This window comes from Schistocerca cancellata, chromosome 3 (genome assembly GCF_023864275.1).
Source record: "Schistocerca cancellata isolate TAMUIC-IGC-003103 chromosome 3, iqSchCanc2.1, whole genome shotgun sequence".
NCBI classification, from domain to species: domain Eukaryota; kingdom Metazoa; phylum Arthropoda; class Insecta; order Orthoptera; family Acrididae; genus Schistocerca; species Schistocerca cancellata.
Window position 1 is genome coordinate 199,450,858 of NC_064628.1, and position 18,996 is coordinate 199,469,853.

The window sequence follows — 18,996 nt, forward strand, 5'->3', positions numbered from 1 at the left end:
TCCAAAACCCAGGCGATCATTGTAGGCAAAATCACCCCTTCCTTCCACCTCCTTGATTTCTATCTCACCATCTATGGCCGTCCTATCGCCCTCACCCCCACCCTTAAATACCTTGGCGTCACCCTCGACCGTCGCCTCTCCTGGACTCCCCATCTCCGGACAATCCAAGCCAAGGCACACTCCCGACTCCGTCTCCTCAAGCTCCTTTCCGGCCGTACGTGGGGTCTGGACCCTTCCACCATCCTCCACACCTATAAATCCCTCATCCGCCCTATCCTCTGTTACGCCCATCCTACCTGGATCTCCGCCCCCCCCTACCTTTTACAAATCCCTTCAGATCCTTGAACGCCATGCTCTCCGCCTTGCCTATCGCATCCGTCTCCCCTCTCCCACGCGGATCCTGTACGACCTCATTCCGTTCCCCCACCTCCTCCTTTTCCTTGAACAGATACGGATCCTGTACACCTCCCGAAAACTCGATCCTCCTCACCCGCTTGTCTCGCCCATCCTCTCCCACCCCCGCCCACTGCCGCGCCTGTATTCCCACATCCCACCCGGTCTCCATCTCTCCACCCTCCTTAGCCTCTCCCAAGGTGGCTTCCGCCAGCTCCCCCTCCCTGATGATGCCCTCCTCTCCTCCATCTACCCCTCCTACCAACTTTGATCCTCCCTCCCTCTTCCTGTGTTTGCTCCTTTGGGCACCATCCCTCCCTTCTTTCCCCCCTTCCCGCTCTCCTCCATTTCTCCCCACACCCCCCCCCCCGAGCTTCTCCTCCCCTGTCCCTCTACTCCTCCTCCCACCTCCTCATCCATTGGCATCTTTGTTCTCCCCTCTCCCCCCCGCACACCCTTCTTCCCCTCTTGGCAGGTCCCCGGACTCGCACACGCTACGTGGACATTCGCGCGCTGGAGATCATCGCCATTAGTGTCTCGTGTGTGTCGTCGTGTTTAGTGTTCAGTGTTCACCGTCACACTCCGTCGTTGACCAGTGCCATCGACATCTTCAGTGTTTGTGCGTCGTGTCAACAGTTTGTAGTGTGGATTGTCATCGAGTGTGAACGGCTTCATTTTTTTATGTTCATATGTCTACTGTTTTTTTCCCGCCGTTTTGTTCCAACTCATGTGTCTTCTGTGTTTTATCATTGTAATATCTTTGGCTGAAGAGCGGCGTATTGTGCTGCTGCCAGCCTACCTGTTTTTATACGGGTATTACAATCACAATAAAGAAAAAAAAAGCACGTTTGGGAAGACTCCGAAACGTGCTATTCCACGCTATGACGTCAGAAACTCGGCACGCACAACGCTCAACGTACGGATACACGGTCCGTGTGCCGACGGCTTTAGCGTGAGGGCGCTGCTACGCTGAATGGCACTCAGGAGCGCCTCACTTATGTTGTCGCGGGTAGCAGGGAGCCCTCGCTAATGTCTGTGGTATCAATTCGAGTCGCCAAATTTGGTGTGGCAACGGTAGCTGTGCACCACAGTTTTTTTATTTCTGTTGCATGTCTACGAAAGGTAAATTTATGCGCCAAATGTGTCGAACGTTCATGACATCAGATATGTGGGTAAGACTTGTTTATAAGCAAATTACATTGTGGGTAAGCAAGTAAACAGGATTAACGAATAACAAAAGCTTGTTTGTACTCAGGCAGTCCTTTTGTGTTGGTCCTCGAAGCTTCTGTGGCGTAGCGCTAATTCCCACTTACAGCTGAGGCTGCAACCCACACTCAGCGACGAGCAGGAGACGAGGAAAATTACTCAGACTTACTCGGGAACGTTAATTAGAAAACCATTGTAAACAGATTTAGTCAGGGTAGGGTTAAAGTTGTCACCACTCTTCCAGTGCTATTAAATATCCTGCAGCGATCCGGAGATACCGTAAAACATCATCCGAAATTGTGATAAAGGCATTCTGCGGAAACTATTTCGAGCAGTTAGTGCACGGCTCCACGCGAATAGTAAACAGTTGTGAAAACACTCTTGGCCTTTTAGCTACAAATAATCCTGAGCTAATAACGAGCATCAAAACATACAGGGATTATTGAACACAGGGTTGTCGTTGCGAGACTATTGTAACCCCCAAATCCTCCAAAAATAAACGAAAAATATACCGATTCAAGAAAGTAGATAAAAATTCACTTCGCGCTTCTCCTGAGACACAATCTCCCCTCCTTCCAAATTATCAATATAAGCGTAGACCAGACGTGACTTGAATTAAAAGAAATAGTATCGGCAGCAACTGAAAGATTTGTGGGTACCAAATAAACTAACAAACGACGGAGCTGAAGGTACACGAAACTGGTCAGAACACTGTCGCAGAAACAAAGAAAAATCATGCCAAATTTAAACGAACGCGAAACCTCCAAGATCGGTGATCTTTTACAGAAGCTCGAAATGTAGCGCGGATTTCAATGCGAAATGCTTATAATAGTTTCCACAACGGAATTTTGTCTCTAAACCTGGCGGATAATCCAAACAGATTTTAGTCTTATGTACACTATGCTAGCGGCAAGACACAGTCAGTGGCTTCTATGCGCGATAGCAATGGAAATACTATCGACGACAGTGCTGTCAAAGCAGAGCTAATAAACACAGCCTTTCGAAATTCCAAAGAAGGTTAACTAAATATTCCATAACTAGAATCAAGAACAGCTGCCACCACGAGTAACTTAGAAGCAGATATCCTCAGAGTAGTAAAGCATCTTAAATCGCTTAATAAAAGGAAGCCTTTCGGCCCAGACAGTATACGAATTAGGTCCCTTTCAGAGAATGCTGATGCAATAGCTCCATACTTAACTACAATATACAACACATTGCTCGACGAAATATCCGTTCCCAAAGACTGGAAAGTTGCAAGGGCAAAACCAGCATTCAAGGAACGTTGTAGGAGTAGTCCACTAAACTACAGGCCCATTTCATTAATGTCGATATGCAGCAGGCTTTTGGAACATATATTCTGTTCGAACATTATGCTTCATCTCGCAGAAAACTGTCTATTGACACACAGTCAACACGAATTTAGAAAATATCGTTCTTGTGAAACACAATTAGCTCTTAATTCATAAGAATGTTGAATGTTATTGACAACGAATTCAAATTGATTAGTATTTCTAGATTTCCAGAACGCTTTTGACACTATGCCACACAAGCGGCTTGTAGTGAAATTGTGTGCCTATGGAATATCGTCTCAGTTATGTGATTGGATTCATAATTTTCTGTCAGAGATTTCACAGTTCGCAGTAACTGACGGAAATTCATCGCATGAAACAGAAGTAATTTCTGGCGTTCCCCAAGGTAGTGCTGTAGGTATTCTGCTGTTCCTTATTTATTTAAACGGTTTAGGAGACAATCTGAGCAGCAGTCTTAGGTTGTTCGCAGATGATACTGTCGTTTATCGTGTAGTAAAGACATCAGGAGATCAAAACATAAAAATAATTGCAAAACGATTTAGAAAAGATATCTGATTGAAAATTGACCTTAAATAACGAAAAGTGTGAGGTCACTCATGTGAGTGCTATTAGGAATCCGTTAAACGTCGGTTTCACGATCAATCAGTCAAATCTAGAGACCGTAAATTCAACTACATACCCAGGAATTACAATTACGAACAACTTAAATTGGAAAGAACACATAGAAAATGTTGTGAGGATGGCAAACCAAATACTGCTTTTTATTGGCAGGGCACTTAGAAAATGTAGCAGATCTAGTAAAGAGACTGCCTACAATAAGTTTGTCCGTCCTCTTTTAGAGTAATGCTGCGCCGTGTGGGATCCTTACGAGATAGCATTTACGGAGTACATCGGAAAAGTTTGTTTTATCGCGAAATAGGGGACAGGGTGTCATTGACATGATACAAGATCCAGAATACAGGATGTGGGGTGCACATCATTAAAAGAAAGGCGCTTTTCGTTGCGGTGGGATCTTCTCACGAAATTTCAATCACCCACTGTCTCTCCAGAATTCGATCTACATAGGGAGAAACGATCATCAGAACAAAATAAGGGAAATCAGAGCTCACGGTGAAAGATATAGGTGTCGGTTGTTCTTCGTGCTATTCGAGACTGAAGTAATCGAGAATTATTGTGAAGGTGTTTGGATGAATCCTCTGCCAGGCACTTAAGTGTGCTTTGCAGAGTATCCATGTAGATGTAGATGTAGAGCTGCGTTCAGGTTCCTATCAATGACCTGCAACACGTGTACCGCTTATCAGTTTTGGAGCTCTTCCAGCTGCTTCGTAGTAACTTATGTTTATTTTTAATGCGTTATGTTATGAAATTTTGTCTGAGCAGTACAACCCTTTAGCTGTACTGACGGAATCTAAACAGGGGTCCCCGTCGGTTTCTCTGTTGTTTTTCCTTATTGTGTCCTCAAGCTACGATTGCCTCACGAGTTTCTTATATTCGCCGGGGAGTTTTAGGCGAACTTGCGGGCACCGAAGCAAATGTGATGTGTTACTGGTGCTAAATCCTTTTGTATTCCGATCCGCTGAGTGCCGTATCTCTCTAGAACGCTTATACCCAGCAGATAAATTAATCCAGAATATTGAGGAGCCGGCCGCTGTGGTAGAGCGGTTCTAGGAACGTCAGTCCGGCGCCGCTCTACTGCTACAGTCGCAGTTTCTAATCCTGCCTCGAGCATGGATGTGTGTGATGTCCTTAGGTTAGTTGGGTTTAAGTAGTTCTAAGTTCTAGGGGACTGATGACCTCAGATGTTAAGTCCCATAGTGCTCAGAGCCATTTGAACCATTTTTAATATTGAGGACGCCATTCTCTGGCTACGAAAGCTGGGAAAGGAGGCTTGTTTCTGCAGGGTACCAGGGCAAATGGGTATTGCGGGGAACGAAAGGGAGGATGTAACAGCCAAAGAGGCAAGTCGAGATCTTAATTTAGTTCAGTGTGCCGCTCCCTCCGGATGCTATCGCCTCGCTGTTGAGGTGCAGAGACATGCGTCGATGGGAGAAAGTGTGGCTGGAAGTGACGGACAATAAGCTTCGTCTAGCAACGGCCGCAACGTAACCGTGGTGTACCTCCTTCCACCCATGCATTCGCGATGAGTCCTTCTTACTCGCCTTCGCGTAGGACACAACCGCATGACGCACGGGTTCCTGCTCCGGCGAGTGGACCCTACCATGCGTGGTACTTCTGGCGTACAGATCACTGTACGTCATATCAGTCTAATGACTGCGTTTTACTTTCAATGCTAGAGGGCAGCGGCAGATTGGCCGTCTGATCTGCCCCCTATTCTGACGTTCAGACCAACGCGGTGAGAAATCTAAGGTTTTGTGATAAGTCCAACCTGTTTCCTAAAATGATAGGGGAATGTTCGTACTTCATTGCCAGGGTGACTAGCTCACCCAACCTTTTTCCGTTTAAGTGGTCAGCCACGCACATTTACCCGTGCCGTTATTTTAGTTCATCTGTCGTCTTACTTGAATTAAATGCTAGGTGCAACACCTTTCACCCTTTTTTCGTTGTTGTACGGGGTGTATCATAGAGCAGCTGTGTAGGTTAACACGACTGAGGTTGGAAATGTTTGAGTGACTACTTTTGTAGGTTTACTCCGTTATGACGTTTTACGCCACTTCATTCATATTCGTTTCTTTTAATATTTATAAGGGCGCTGATAGCCCCCTCGTTCTGCGCCCGTAACACACATACACACACACACACACACACACACACACACACAAACAAGCGCGCCCGCAGTAGCGCCATCATACTGTCTTCCAAGGCAAAACACGGCAATAGTTCGAAGCAAGTAAGTCAAAAGGCACACAAAAGTACCACACTCAAAGTTTCCACAGAAAGATATTTGCTTTATTAGGATCAATTTGAGCTCACCAAGTTCCTCTCTTTTATACAATACAACTTTGGGCTAGCTCTACTCTTTCGTGCGAAACCTCTTCGGACCAACAACTTATGACATATTAAAACGCAACACTCGGCTAAAAATTCGTAAGTGACTGATCAGAATTTCACGTTTGTACACAGCAACGCCATTGCGAATTCTTTTAGGCTTGACACATCAGCAGTTAAAGAGAGGATTAAAACGAAAATAGATGGGAATCTAGTCAACGATCAGTTTGGGGTCAGCTCAGGGAAAAGATCGCGGCAAGCAATATTGACACTACGTCAAATTTTGGAAAAGAGATGAGAAATAAACAAGGAAAAATATACAGCATTTATTGACCTGGAAAGGTATTTCAAATGGTAGGATTACTTAAAGTAATGTTGTTCAAAAACATTCTCAGAGCGCATCTTCACTGGAAGGACAGGCGAGTAGTACTGATTATATATAAAGGTCGAAATTTGCTAGCTCGAAGAAGCTCCACGAAATTTTTTTAGTATTCCACTAATCAGATAATCAATTTCTGGAGAAGAATTTCAGTTTACGCTTCTTGCTCCCACTAACAGCACATCCCTGCGAAGTTCTGCTTCCTGTTTTCAAGGCAAAGACGTGTCGTCAAAGGAAAGTCACTAGCCCTTAAGGAAAGTTGCATAGTAGGCCTGAACCACACCTCAGTTGCAACGATTACTGCCCCATGATCCCCAGGTTGTAAAACTCCCCAGACGCTAGAAACCAACTGTGTAACCCACAACGGACAAGACTACGTGCCTATGCGCCGAATGATACGTTGTAGTACTTTGCCAGTGGCTCAATTCATTTCTAAAATGACAAAAATTAAAGATCTGCAGTGGTTGAGAACCTGTCGTTCTCTCCTGATAACCTCTTTGACGACGTTCACGTCCACCTATACGATTTCGGTTGACGCATAATTGCCATTCGAAATTTGTCGCCAGTACATGGAATTGTAAATTACGGCACCAAAACAGCTTGAGGCATCATGCCATTTTCTATACTGAGACTTTAATTCCGGTTTTCGACGGACTATTAGATATTCAGATTTTCCAGTTTACAGCTAAGTAATACTCAATTAGACGACGTTCAGTTTGGCTTCAGGAAAGGTAAAAGCACCAGGGAGGCAGTTCTCACGTTGCGCTTCATAAGGGGAACAAGGCTGAAGGAAAATCAAGACACGATCGTAGCATTCATCGACCTACAAAAAGAGTTCGACAATGAAAATTGATGCAAGAAGTTTGCAATTCTGAATAAAATAGGAGTTAGCTATAGCGAAAGACGGGCAGTATACAGTATGTACAAGAACCAAGAGGAAACAGTAAAGAGGAAGACCAAGAAGCAAGTGTTCGCCTTAAAAAGGTTGTAAGGGAGGGACAGTCTTTCGTCCCCTACTGCCCAGCCTCTAAACCGAAGAAGCAAAGACTGAAATAAAAGAAAGGTCCAAGAGTGAGACTACAAATCAAGGTGAAAAATATCAATGATAAGGATCGCTGACGAGATTGCTATCCTCAGTGAATGAGAAGGCGAATTACCGGATGTGTTGGATAGAATGAACAGTCTAATGAGTACAGAATGTGGACGGAGAGTAAACCAGAGAAGGACAAGGTAATATGATGCAACAGAAATGAGAATACCGAGAAACTTAACATCCAAATTGGTGATCACAAAGTAGACGAAGTTAAGGAATTCTGTTATCTTGGAAGCGAATTTATCCATGACGGATGAAGAAAAGAGGACATAAGTGAAGTTTTTTAAAAAAACTGCTTGCTGAACAACAACAAAATCAGATATACGTAGTAAGTTCCGCATGTCCCTACTGTAGGAGCAGTCCGTTGCTGCAAGCTTCCGATGTGTTTCTCATAGTCGTTCCGCCTGCTGATCCCAGAGAAAGTCATAATATAGTCATGCGGTTGGTCCGCTAGTTGTACTGGCCTCGTTGCGCGGTCTCATGCATACTTCACATGTCCGGAAGTGAGGTCAGCTTCACACTCGCTGTGCTTCAATGGAATAGGACCCCTGGGAGTGCTTCAGTTCAATTGCAGAAAGGCTAACAAATTCATTGCGGGATTTTAGCATGTACTTTGCTATTGCTGAACTTGTTTAAGAGTGGCAGTTGGAAATTAGTGACTAAGCTCGCTTCTAAAAGGACTGCACCGCTCGGAACGAATAAAGGAAAGAAGGTTTAACGCTTTTCGACGAGGAAGTCATTAGAGACAAAAGTGGGTTTGTTATTTTCTCAATTGAACCACCACGCCATTAACCCGAAGCGATTCAAAAAAAGTCCTCAGAAAAAATTAATTGAATGGCAATATGTGCATCTGAACCCTACTCCGTCTGTACCAATAAATTAACAACATTTGTTTATTACAGTTTAGATCCCCCTCTCTTGAACTCTGATTTCCTTACTATTGAGGCAAATTAAAATTGTTTCTCTTTCCAAGCCAATTTGATAAAATTTTCTTCCGTATAAGTATTACAATCCTTTTTAACGAACCGACTAAACTCTAATCTCCTTTTTTGCATTACCTGGCAATAAAATGAAGTGACAGAGGCTTCGAACTTTGAACATATCGAAACATAAGAAAACAATTCTTACTGTTCTGGCACAAAGAACTGCTGAAGACTTCAAAATGCAGTGTAGTGCCACAACTTCCAATGAAATTGTCAGTTAGACATTTACTCACGAAATATCATAAAACGAAAAACATTATCAATTCATATTCATCCTAACCTGTCCAAAGCATTTGATTATAGGAACCGTGACACCCTTCAGGAAAATCTTGTTTGATGGAATTAACTGTTAGAAGCAACCAAAGGAATGAAACAAGTTCTGCGGAGAACCTCTTCATTCCGTAAGTATCAGTCCTCCCTCGGGCACGCGTGTGTGTGTTGTTCTTAGCATAAGTTAGTTTACGTTAGTTTAAATAATGTGTAAGTCTAGGGACCGATGACCTCAGATGTTTGGTCCCTTAGGAATTCACACATATTTGAACATTTATCGGTCTGTCTGTCTGTCCGTTCGACTTTAGAAATTATTCTTTTCAAGAACAGCTAGACTTAAACAGATGAAATTTATGTCACATACTGACGTGTACGGTCCCTAAACGTCAGCTTTTAAGTCAGTACAATCAAAAGATACAGCCATATTTTGATACTCATGAACTCACTCATCAAAACCTGCATGGTACTTCCCGTCGAACTAGGGTCATAAAATTTCGCAAGAAGTAAGGTTTCACACAATCATCATCATCATCATCATCATCATCATTTAAGACTGATTATGCCTTTCAGCGTTCAGTCTGGAGCATAGTCCCCCTTATAAAATTCCTCCATGATCCCCTATTCCGTGCTAACATTGGTGCCTCTTCTGATGTTAAGCCTAATACTTCAAAATCATTCTTAACCGAATCCAGCTACCTTCTCCTTGGTCTGCCCCGACTCCTCCTACCCTGCCATTGTTCCCATCTACTAGTACCTGCAATCATCCTAGCTACTTTCATATCCGTTACCTCAACCTTATTGATAAGGTAACCTGAATCCACCCAGCTTTCGCTCCCATACAACAAAGTTGGTCGAAAGATTGAACGGTGCACAGATAACTTAGTCTTGGTACTGCCTTCCTTCTTGCAGAAGAGCACTCACTGCATTAGCTTTGCTACACCTCGCTTCCAGTTCTTTCACTATGTTGCCATCCTGTGAGAATATGCATCCTAGGTACTTGAAACCGCCCACCTGTTCTAACTTTGCTCCTCCTATTTGGCACTCAATCCGTTTATATCTCTTTCCCACTGACATTACTTTCGTTTTGGAGATGCTAATCTTCATACCATAGTCCTTACATTTCTGATCTAGCTCTGAAATATTACTTTGCAAACTTTCAATCAAATCTGCCATCACAACTAAGTCATCCGCATATGCAAGACTGCTTATTTTGTGTTCACACATCTTAATCTCACTCAGCCAGTCTATTGCTTTCAACATATGATCCATAAATAATATGAACAACAGTGGAGACAGGTTGCAGCCTTGTCTTACCCCTGAAACTACTCTGATCCATGAACTCAATTTACCGTCAACTCTAACTGCTGCCTGACTATCCATGTAAAGACCTTTAATTGCTTACAAAAGTTTGCCTCCTATTCCATAATCTCGTAGAACAGACAATAACGTCCTCCTGCGAACCCGGTCATATGCCTTTTCTAGATCTATAAAGCATAGATACAATTTCCTGTTCCACTCATAACACTTCTCCATTATTTGCCGTAAGCTAAAGATCTGGTCCTGACAACCTCTAAAAGGCCTAAACCCACACTGATTTTCATCCAATTGGTCCTCAACTAATATTCGCACTTCCTTTCAACAATACCTGAGAAGATTTTACCCACAACGCTGATTAAAGAGATACCTCTGTAGTTGTTACAATCTTTTCTGTTTCCATGTTTAAAGATTGGTGTGATTACTGCTTTTGTCCAGTCTGATGGAACCTGTCTCGACTCCAAGGCCGTTTCAATTATCCTGTGTAGCCATTTAAGACCTGAAATTCCACTGTATTTGATGAGTTCCGACTTAATTTCATCCACCCCAGCTGCTTTATTGCACTGCAATCTATTGACCCTTTTCACCACTTCCTCAAATGTGATCCTATTTCCATCATTATTCCTATCCCATTGTACATCGAAATCGAAACATTACTGATGGTATTATCACCTACATTGAGCAACTCTTCAAAATATTCCCTCCATCTGGCCAAGGAATCCACAGGATTCACCAGCAGTTTTCCTGACCTGTCCAAAATACTTGTCATTTGCAACTTACCTCTCTTTCGAAGACTGCTAATTACACTCCAGAATGGTTTTCCAGCAGCTTGACCCAAAGTCTCCAACCTGTTTCCAAAGTCTTCCCAAGATTTCTTCTTGGATGCTGCAATTATCTGTTTGGCTTTGTTTCTTTCTTCAACATAACTTTCTCTGTCTACCTGAGTTCTAGTATGTAGCCATTTTTGATACGGCTTCTTTTTCCTTTTACAGGGTGCCTTGACTGTGTCATTCCACCAAGCTGTTTGCTTCATCCTACCTTTACACACTACTGTTCCAAGACATTCTTTAGCCACTTCTAGTACTGTGTCCCTGTACCTTGTCCACTCCTTTTCCAATGACTGTAATTGACTACATTCAACTAACTGGTACCTTTCTAAGATCATTGTTATGTACTTGTGCCTGATTTCCTTATCCTGAAGTTTCTCCACTCTTATCCTCCTACATATGGACCTGACCTCCTGCACTTTCGGCCTCACAATACCAATTTCGCTGCACATTAAATAATGATCAGTGTCGTCAAAGAATCCCCTGAATACACGTGTGTCCCTCACAGCCTTCCTGAATTCCTGATCTGTTATTATATAGTTAATGACAGATCTGGTTCCCCTGCCTTCCAAAGTATACCGGTGAATGTTATTGTGTTTAAAAAAGGAGTTTGTGATTACTAAGCCCATACTGGCACAGAAATCCAAGAGTTGTTTCCCGTTCCTGTTGGCCTCCATATCCTCTCCAAATTTACCCATAACCTTTTCATACCCTTCTGTTCGATTTCCAATCCTGGCATTAAAATAACTCATGAGCAGAACGCTGTCCTTGTCCTTTCCTCTGACAACTACATCACTGAGTGCATCATTAAAACTATCCATCTTATTTTGATCTGTCCCTTCACAATGCGAATATACTGACACAATCCTAATTTTCTTGCTAGACACTGTCAAATCTATCCACATCAGTCGTTCGTTTAATACCTCATTGCAACTACGCTGGGTTCCATTTCTTTCCTGATGTAAAGCCCCACATCCCATTGTGCTATTCCTGCTTTGACTCCTGACAGGTTGACCTTGTATTCTCCCACTTCCTCTTCTTTCTCACCTCTTACCGGAATGTCACTAACAGCTAAAACGTCCAGCCCCATCTTACTTGCAGCCTCTGCCAGCTCTACCTTCTTCCCAGAGTAGCCCCCATTGATATTAATAGCTCCCCATCTCATTACCATTTGTTTGCCAAGTCGTATCTTAGGAGTCCCTGGTTTGTCAGTTAGAGGTGGGACTCCGTCACCTCCAAAGGTCCGAGGCATTTTGCTCTGATTGCTGCCAGCATCATATTTAAAATGCCAGGGAAGCAGGATGCTAGCCTTACTTTCCACGAGTTCCATTGAGTTTTACCCCTAACGGTTGAGGGACTAACCGGTGAATTTGTAGTCTTTGCCGTATGAGCACAAAGGTGACCTCGACTCAGAATACGTCCGAGATGCCCAGCCTTTTTCCAAAGTAACTGGTATCCCGACTGTCGGGATAATTTGTAATTATATCGACATCAAACTTGGAACTGAAACAGTCAGTAGTTCTGCATTCAGGCCGACTGAGTCGCAATGGTAAAAGTCGAAGTTCAGAAAAGGAATGGCTTTATTTCTCATTTGACGCGTTTCGGAATTTGTTCATTATCACATAACCAGGAGCGATAACTGCACGTATATATGGCACATCAAGATGTATGTGAAACAAACATTCACAGACTAATCTAGGTTCAGTAGACGTTCCTGGGTATCTGATAATGGATAAATTCTGCAACGCCTCATATGAGTTATAAAGTAATTCCTTACCTGATGTTTCACCTTTACCACTGCCAGCCAGTCAGCCTGAGTGGAGAACCGCTGACTGTTACGATAATGCTCACCTGCTTCTTGCATGCGTTTATGCCAGTTTATATTATTGTAATAAAACATTATCTTGGAATCCCTGGGACCAATAACTTGCCAGTATCAATACCCATAACAGGCCTAAATCGTCGAGATCCTCGATTGACGGACAGGATGAACTGCCTGTATACATAATTCAGTTTGAGGGAGCCCTTAGTGCGCGATTCCTAGTTGCACAAGATCAGTTTTTCGAGTAGCATGTACTTCTCCTCTATGCAGAATAACAGATTTATTGTTAGTGAGGCAAGCGTGGCAGCTGATTGCTAAATTTTTCTGTTTCCATTCTCATTCTTAGGTTTTGGATACTTCTTTGCATTGATGCGTACGCAATACAGTTTTAAAAATGATTCATCAAAATTCAGAGGAGTAATTATTTACGTGAATTGAGGGAAAACACGGGATGAACCGTAAATTAAGCGTAGTGACTGAAGGTTCACTTCGCTGTAAGTTGTAACTTCATGTGGTTGACGCTAGTGGTCTTACTGGTGAAGCTGGGTCGCTCGCCCAGATACAGAATTCACGTACCTGAAAGCAATGAAGATTTAGCTTTTTCCACTAATGCAAGAACATGCAGAATATTTCATTTTTCTTCAGAGGCAGCACCGCCGCATTGACAGCTGAATTTAAGACTTCTTAACAATAAGTTATCTTGTGGGTGGACTGGCGGTAAGGGACGCACTGATCTCGCAGTTCACCCCTGAGCTCCAAAGTCGCTCTGGTCTCAGGGAATGTGATTTTTGTTTTGGTTGGTCTGTGAAAGATTTCATGTATGTGCTTTCCCTTCCAACAACTTTGGATGAACTGCGGCGCCATGAAACAACAGCGATGATTACAGTAGCTCCAAACATACTCCCAAAAGCATAAAACGGATATGACTATCTTCTGCATATTTAACGAGCATTTGTGAAAGATATATGACAATTTCGATCCCAAAAGTAATTGCAAAAAGTAATGAACGATTACATGTGGAAGCATGTAGAATATATAAATTTATAAAATCGGTTGGTTCTTTCAAAAATTAAGCTTTTGTAGGTCTATGAGTAAGTTACAATTTACCGCAAGTCTCTATCTCCATTCGTGTAGAATATATAGCTTTGCCTTAACACCAGCTTCTTAGACAACCACTTCGCGTAAGAAGTGCTGTTGCGTTTGATGGCACTCACCTCTTCCCAGACGAGCTGCTTGCTGACTCCGGGCCGCAGATTCATGATCTTCAGCTCGGCCGCCTTTAGAACGCCTTCTGGCGTGAATTCTATGTTGGGCTTCCCCTGTTCGCCTTCGACGCTTACGTTGCGGAGGTACCTGTAGACAAACGAACGAGAGCGCATTATTGGCAGTTGCTTGGCATTTGCAAAGTTCGACCCACCAGCAAGAAGATGACTACTGGGTTCTACTGCTTCAAGAGTCATACGTCTCTTAATTAGTTGATATTATTTTTTTGGTTAACTTACGTAAAGAGTTTTGTGACTCGGTGGCCGACTGAGCAGGTGTCAAACTACAAATGACATGTTCAGCGTTCAAACTAAACCGGATGTTGTATAATTTCTGTGCGTTATTGAAACTTTCATCTCTGGCAGTGAATTGTTAATGTTAAAAACGCAAAATCGCATCATCATTAACAGTTCACATTAAGTGCACCATATCTACCGCTGTCAAGTTCTTTTCGAAACGTCACAGGCAGTTGTTAGGTGCAGTGGACTTGGCAATGAGCGGTTTTTGATTTGGGGAAATGTGCGTTTTCCTGTAGGCAGTGAGTCGTTGGAGACGAGTGGAAGGCAGTTATAATGTAGAATAGCCGTGTTATGTACCAATAGAAATTATGAGATAAAACTGCTTAATACAAAGCAAGCAAGACTGACATTACTTAAATACGTATGTTTATTTTTGTTATTTTTCTTTCCGGTTTGACAAACTAAGGATCACATGCCAGTTTCTTGTTACTTGTTTTTTTCCTTCTTCACAGTGCTCTTCCATCTCTTCACTATCATTTTTCTGTCTTCTGGTCACTTCAGACCAGTTTTTCGTCACTCGCCTACCTTGCAATCCTTCCTCATTCAATACTTTTTCCCTAAACATTTCCCTGTCACTTGTTTCTTCAGCTTTTATATAACTTTTCTCTAAATCCTTTCATACTCAGTGGATCCAGCTTGTTGCCGACTTTTTATTCCTCAAATGTCTAAAGGTCTTTTTGGTTAATCTGCAGCATGTCATGGGACATAAATGTCCAAAAGCTACCATTCTTATTTATCTCATTATTTTTGAAATGTTTTCTGTATTCCGATAAATTTCATCGTTATTAAGTAATTTACAATCTTCCATAGCTTTTAGCTGGCTTAATATTTTCCTGATATATCGCCTTGCAAGTGATTCCGATTTCTCTTAGTTAGATTTTAATGCGATTGAATATAGCCATTCTGGTTCACTACTGTATCATAATGACTATTGTATTTTTAGACAGGTATTTTTATTGTATAAATCTTTAGTTACGTCATATGCTCTTCCCATTTTATGTATCCTTTCTCCAATAACAGCGTTTTGAAAACGATCATCTTGGATTATCTCCCAAAGTTATTTAAATTTTTTAACTTTCTTTAGTTGGCCAATATGTATTTTCAGAAATTTTAATGCGCTTTTATTGTTTGTTTAAAAATTTCTACAGAAATTCTTCAGCTAGTCCTACTATCTATTTCTTCCGAAAGTTGAATTTGTATTTTACCAGATATTACTTTTTCAGAAAAGTACAGCAAGGTTATCTACAAATAAGAAGCAGTTTATTCCAAAATTTTTGTTTCCTCAACCAAACCTTTTTTTGTGAAATACATTCATTTAATTTTTCAGTTAAAATTATCACTGTTTTTCTAAAATATAACTAAAAAGAATTAGGACATGCCACCATCTTCATGTATATGTGTGTTTATTTCGAAGGGCCGAGATATTTCTTCCGTAAATCCCACTTTAGATACTTTACCTTTAATTGATTGACGAATTAGATTTGTTAATTTAGACTTTTCGTTCAATTCTTAGGTTATTTATGTATAACTTCTCTATCAAGAGAATGAAAGATCATTTTGAAATCAATAAACGTTACTACAATATCTTTTGCATTCAGTCATTGGTGGTAATAGACTGACTTCAGATTAAACATTTGTTCAGAACATGATCTGTCCACCCTAAAACCACAATGATATACACCTAAATGACTGGCCAGTGTTATTCTTTCTCTATTAACTAGAATCTTGGAAAATAATTTACGTGCAGATGGTAGCAAAAAAAAATAATTCTTGGCAGTTGTTAACGTCTTATTTGTTGCCTTCCTTATGTGGAAGATATATCAAGGCTACCTTCCACTGCCCTATGATCTTTCTCTGTTTTCCAGAATTCTTCAAAGATCAATTCTACCTTGTTTTTTAGTTTTGGTATCAACCATTTCAGAACTTCCACCAGATTTACTGTTCCACTAGAATTACAGTTTTTCAGGATTTAATTACTTCTCCAACTTCTTTGACAGTCGGAGGCAAAAACTTGTTCTATATGTTCTTGGGTGTTTGAGAATAATAGCTTTTGGATTGATTCTAGGCAATTAAGAAGCTGATCAAAACGTTTTCCCAATATTTCACCATTTTCACTGTTGCTTACGCCACGTTTGCCATTTATATTTATGAAACAGATACTTGGGATTTGGTATCGTTTAAGTCTGCCTTTAAATGGCTAATAAAAATTGTAGGTATCACATTCTGAAAAGTTTTGCTCAGTTCCTACTAGTTTCCTCTTGCCAAAATCTCATTTAGTGCTTCTAAATATTGCTATTTCCTTTCTTTGATGTTTAAATTCATCATAGTTTCTATTTTCCTTGTGCATATCCACTTTTTACATGCTTTCCCTTACCATCATCACATATTTGATTCCATAATATTTTATTTCAATTTTTTAGTGACTCAGACATTATCTGTACAGAACTATTAATTTACTTAGCTAATTATTGAGATAAGAATTCATTTAAATAATCAATGTTTTGTTACTTGAATTTGTTCTTGATATTATCGAACTGATTCTTTTATTTTACGCTAGTAAGTCTGAATTACTGTTGATTAGTTTTTACGACCTTCTTTGTAATTTATCACATTGAAATTTAACCTTAATTTTGGAGGAATAGTGACCAGAATGAAGTTCACCTTTCCTTTTTACTTTCATATTCATATAAGTTATTCCTTATTACTTTTTTTCTAGAAACAACAACACGATCTGTTTGAAATAGTTTGGAGATATTTCGTATGCTGGATTTTCTTGGGAGCTCCCTGTAGAAGGTCAAAATTATTTTCAGGTGAAAGCTTCCGCACAGACTCACCAGTTGCACACTGTTTCTATCGGTTCTTTTGTGGGCTAGGTAATGACCTATTCCTAAGTTCCTCTTCTCTGCCTTTTGACCACAGAAGTAACCCAAAAGCAATATGGTGTTCATTTTCGGTATTTTCGATTTCTCGGTTTCTGAATGAGCTAAAAAAACTTTTTTTTCTTTCCAGATTGTTCTTCGTATTGTCATTTCACCGTGCATGGCAATTAACAAATGTGTAGTTTTAGTTTCTGCATTTATTCGATAGGCTAGATAGTTGTTCTGAGGAATCTACTTCTATATTTACATTGTTACCCTGCATTTCACTATTAAGTACAGGGCAGAGACTCAGTTCCGTTGCGTTCCTTCTTATATTAACATTCAAATATGTACGGCATCGCTCTCATTATTCTGATTTCTGGTTTCCTTTAAGGATTCTGTAGTTACAATTATCTTATTCTGCAGTTACAGTAAAGTTGGCTCAGTGCATCGTATGTTGTCTGTTCCCTTAAGTGAATCTGATGATACATTTTTGAAACGCGTCAATAAAAAGAGAGGTTACAAAACTACCTGTGGCTCTTTTACTGTTATCATAGCGTCCATAGTAGCTATTCCCATACTCCCATCTAGTATCAACATGATGGCACTCCTTATTCGCGATTTTACATCTCAAATGCAAGTAGATTGTTTAGAAGTTTCTCGTACAACTAGAATATTGCTTAAATGTGTGTGATGCCTATCAGATAGGACTAACAGGGGATATTAAGCGCATAAAAGAAGGGCAGCACGTATAGTCGCAGATTTTTTTGACCTTTGGGAGAGCGTCATTGAGATGCTGAGAAAGAAACGGGACTGGCAGAGGTTTGTCGATAAGCAAAAAAAATCCCGTGAAAGACAACATACAAAATTTAGAGAACCAGCTATGTGAGGAAATTAGTAATGTGATACAACCCCTACGTGTCGCCTTTCGTAGAGGTCGAGAAGCCATGATTAGATCAATTACAGCTCGCACAGAGGCGTTTAATGTATCATTCTTCCCGAGCTCCATACGCAAAAAGAGCAGGAGGAGGCCCTAATAACTGCTGCAATGGGGAGCACCCTCTGGCTCTGGGGCACTTTCATTCAAGAGTTATAAATTATGTACATAACAATCACGAAAGAATTCAGATTTTTGTTCTATCGTTACTTGAGAATTAATCTGTAATTTCAGTAACGCACTGCTACTTAATCAAGCTGGAAATATGGAAGTAGGAAAAATATATTGCACATCTACTACGTTTCCTGCATCAGTTGGAGAAACCGTCCTTCTTCGATAAAAGATTAGTAAATAAACCATTGTAATTATTCTCCATATCTCCGAATGTTGTAGGTACATCATTACAGCGGAGTCTGGGGTTTGGAGTGGATGATCAGTTTCTCTGATAAGCTTAAATGGAAACAATTATTTCAGATTTTTATATCAAAACTTGCATTACTAATGCGTAGAGGAGACTTTCTTTCGATCAGCATCTTGTTCAACGAAATGTGTGTAAATGGAATGCCTTTCTTATGTTCCATGTGTCAGTCCAACTGATAGGAAGAATAAGCTGCGAGATTTTAAAAAAAAGTGAAGCTCTTTTCAGAAGCTGTACAATTATAAGAATTCTTTGCTTTCAGTTAGTTCAGTTACCGCCGCTTTTAAACCTTAATATGTCTTCTGTTCCGGTACGAGACCATTGGAGTTAATAATTCGGAAAAATATGTGCAGCTGCACATTCCATAAGGGACTCTAAAACCCCGTTGCCGTCACAATGTGCAACGGAAGTCGTTAACATCTGAAATCGATGTGCCGCCAATATTTGCAGAATCTGATGATATTCCCGTTACCTGCAGTATAGCTGCATATTGGGCCGGCGTCTGCGTGCCGGCAGCTTGTATTTTATTCCCTATTACATTTGAAGATTATTAAATTCTTGTGAGTCAAAGGCGGCATATACTCTTTCAGTTGGTTACTAGCCAAATCCATTACTTTTGTTTCTATTCTGAATCTACAGATGTACTCTGCAAGCTACCGTAAGGTATTTGGCGCAGGA

The 18,996-nt window shown here is 41.1% G+C and overlaps 1 protein-coding gene across 1 annotated transcript in view; it reads right to left on the reverse strand.

Moving 5' to 3' along the window:
- Positions 1-18,996, reverse strand: part of LOC126176222 (glutamate receptor ionotropic, NMDA 2B) — a 922,500-nt gene that overhangs the window by 662,519 nt on the left and 240,985 nt on the right. Inside the window, exon 3 of the mRNA XM_049923366.1 lies at positions 13,758-13,896. Coding sequence (XP_049779323.1) covers positions 13,758-13,896 — 139 coding nt within the window. The remainder of the gene's footprint in view (positions 1-13,757; positions 13,897-18,996) is intronic.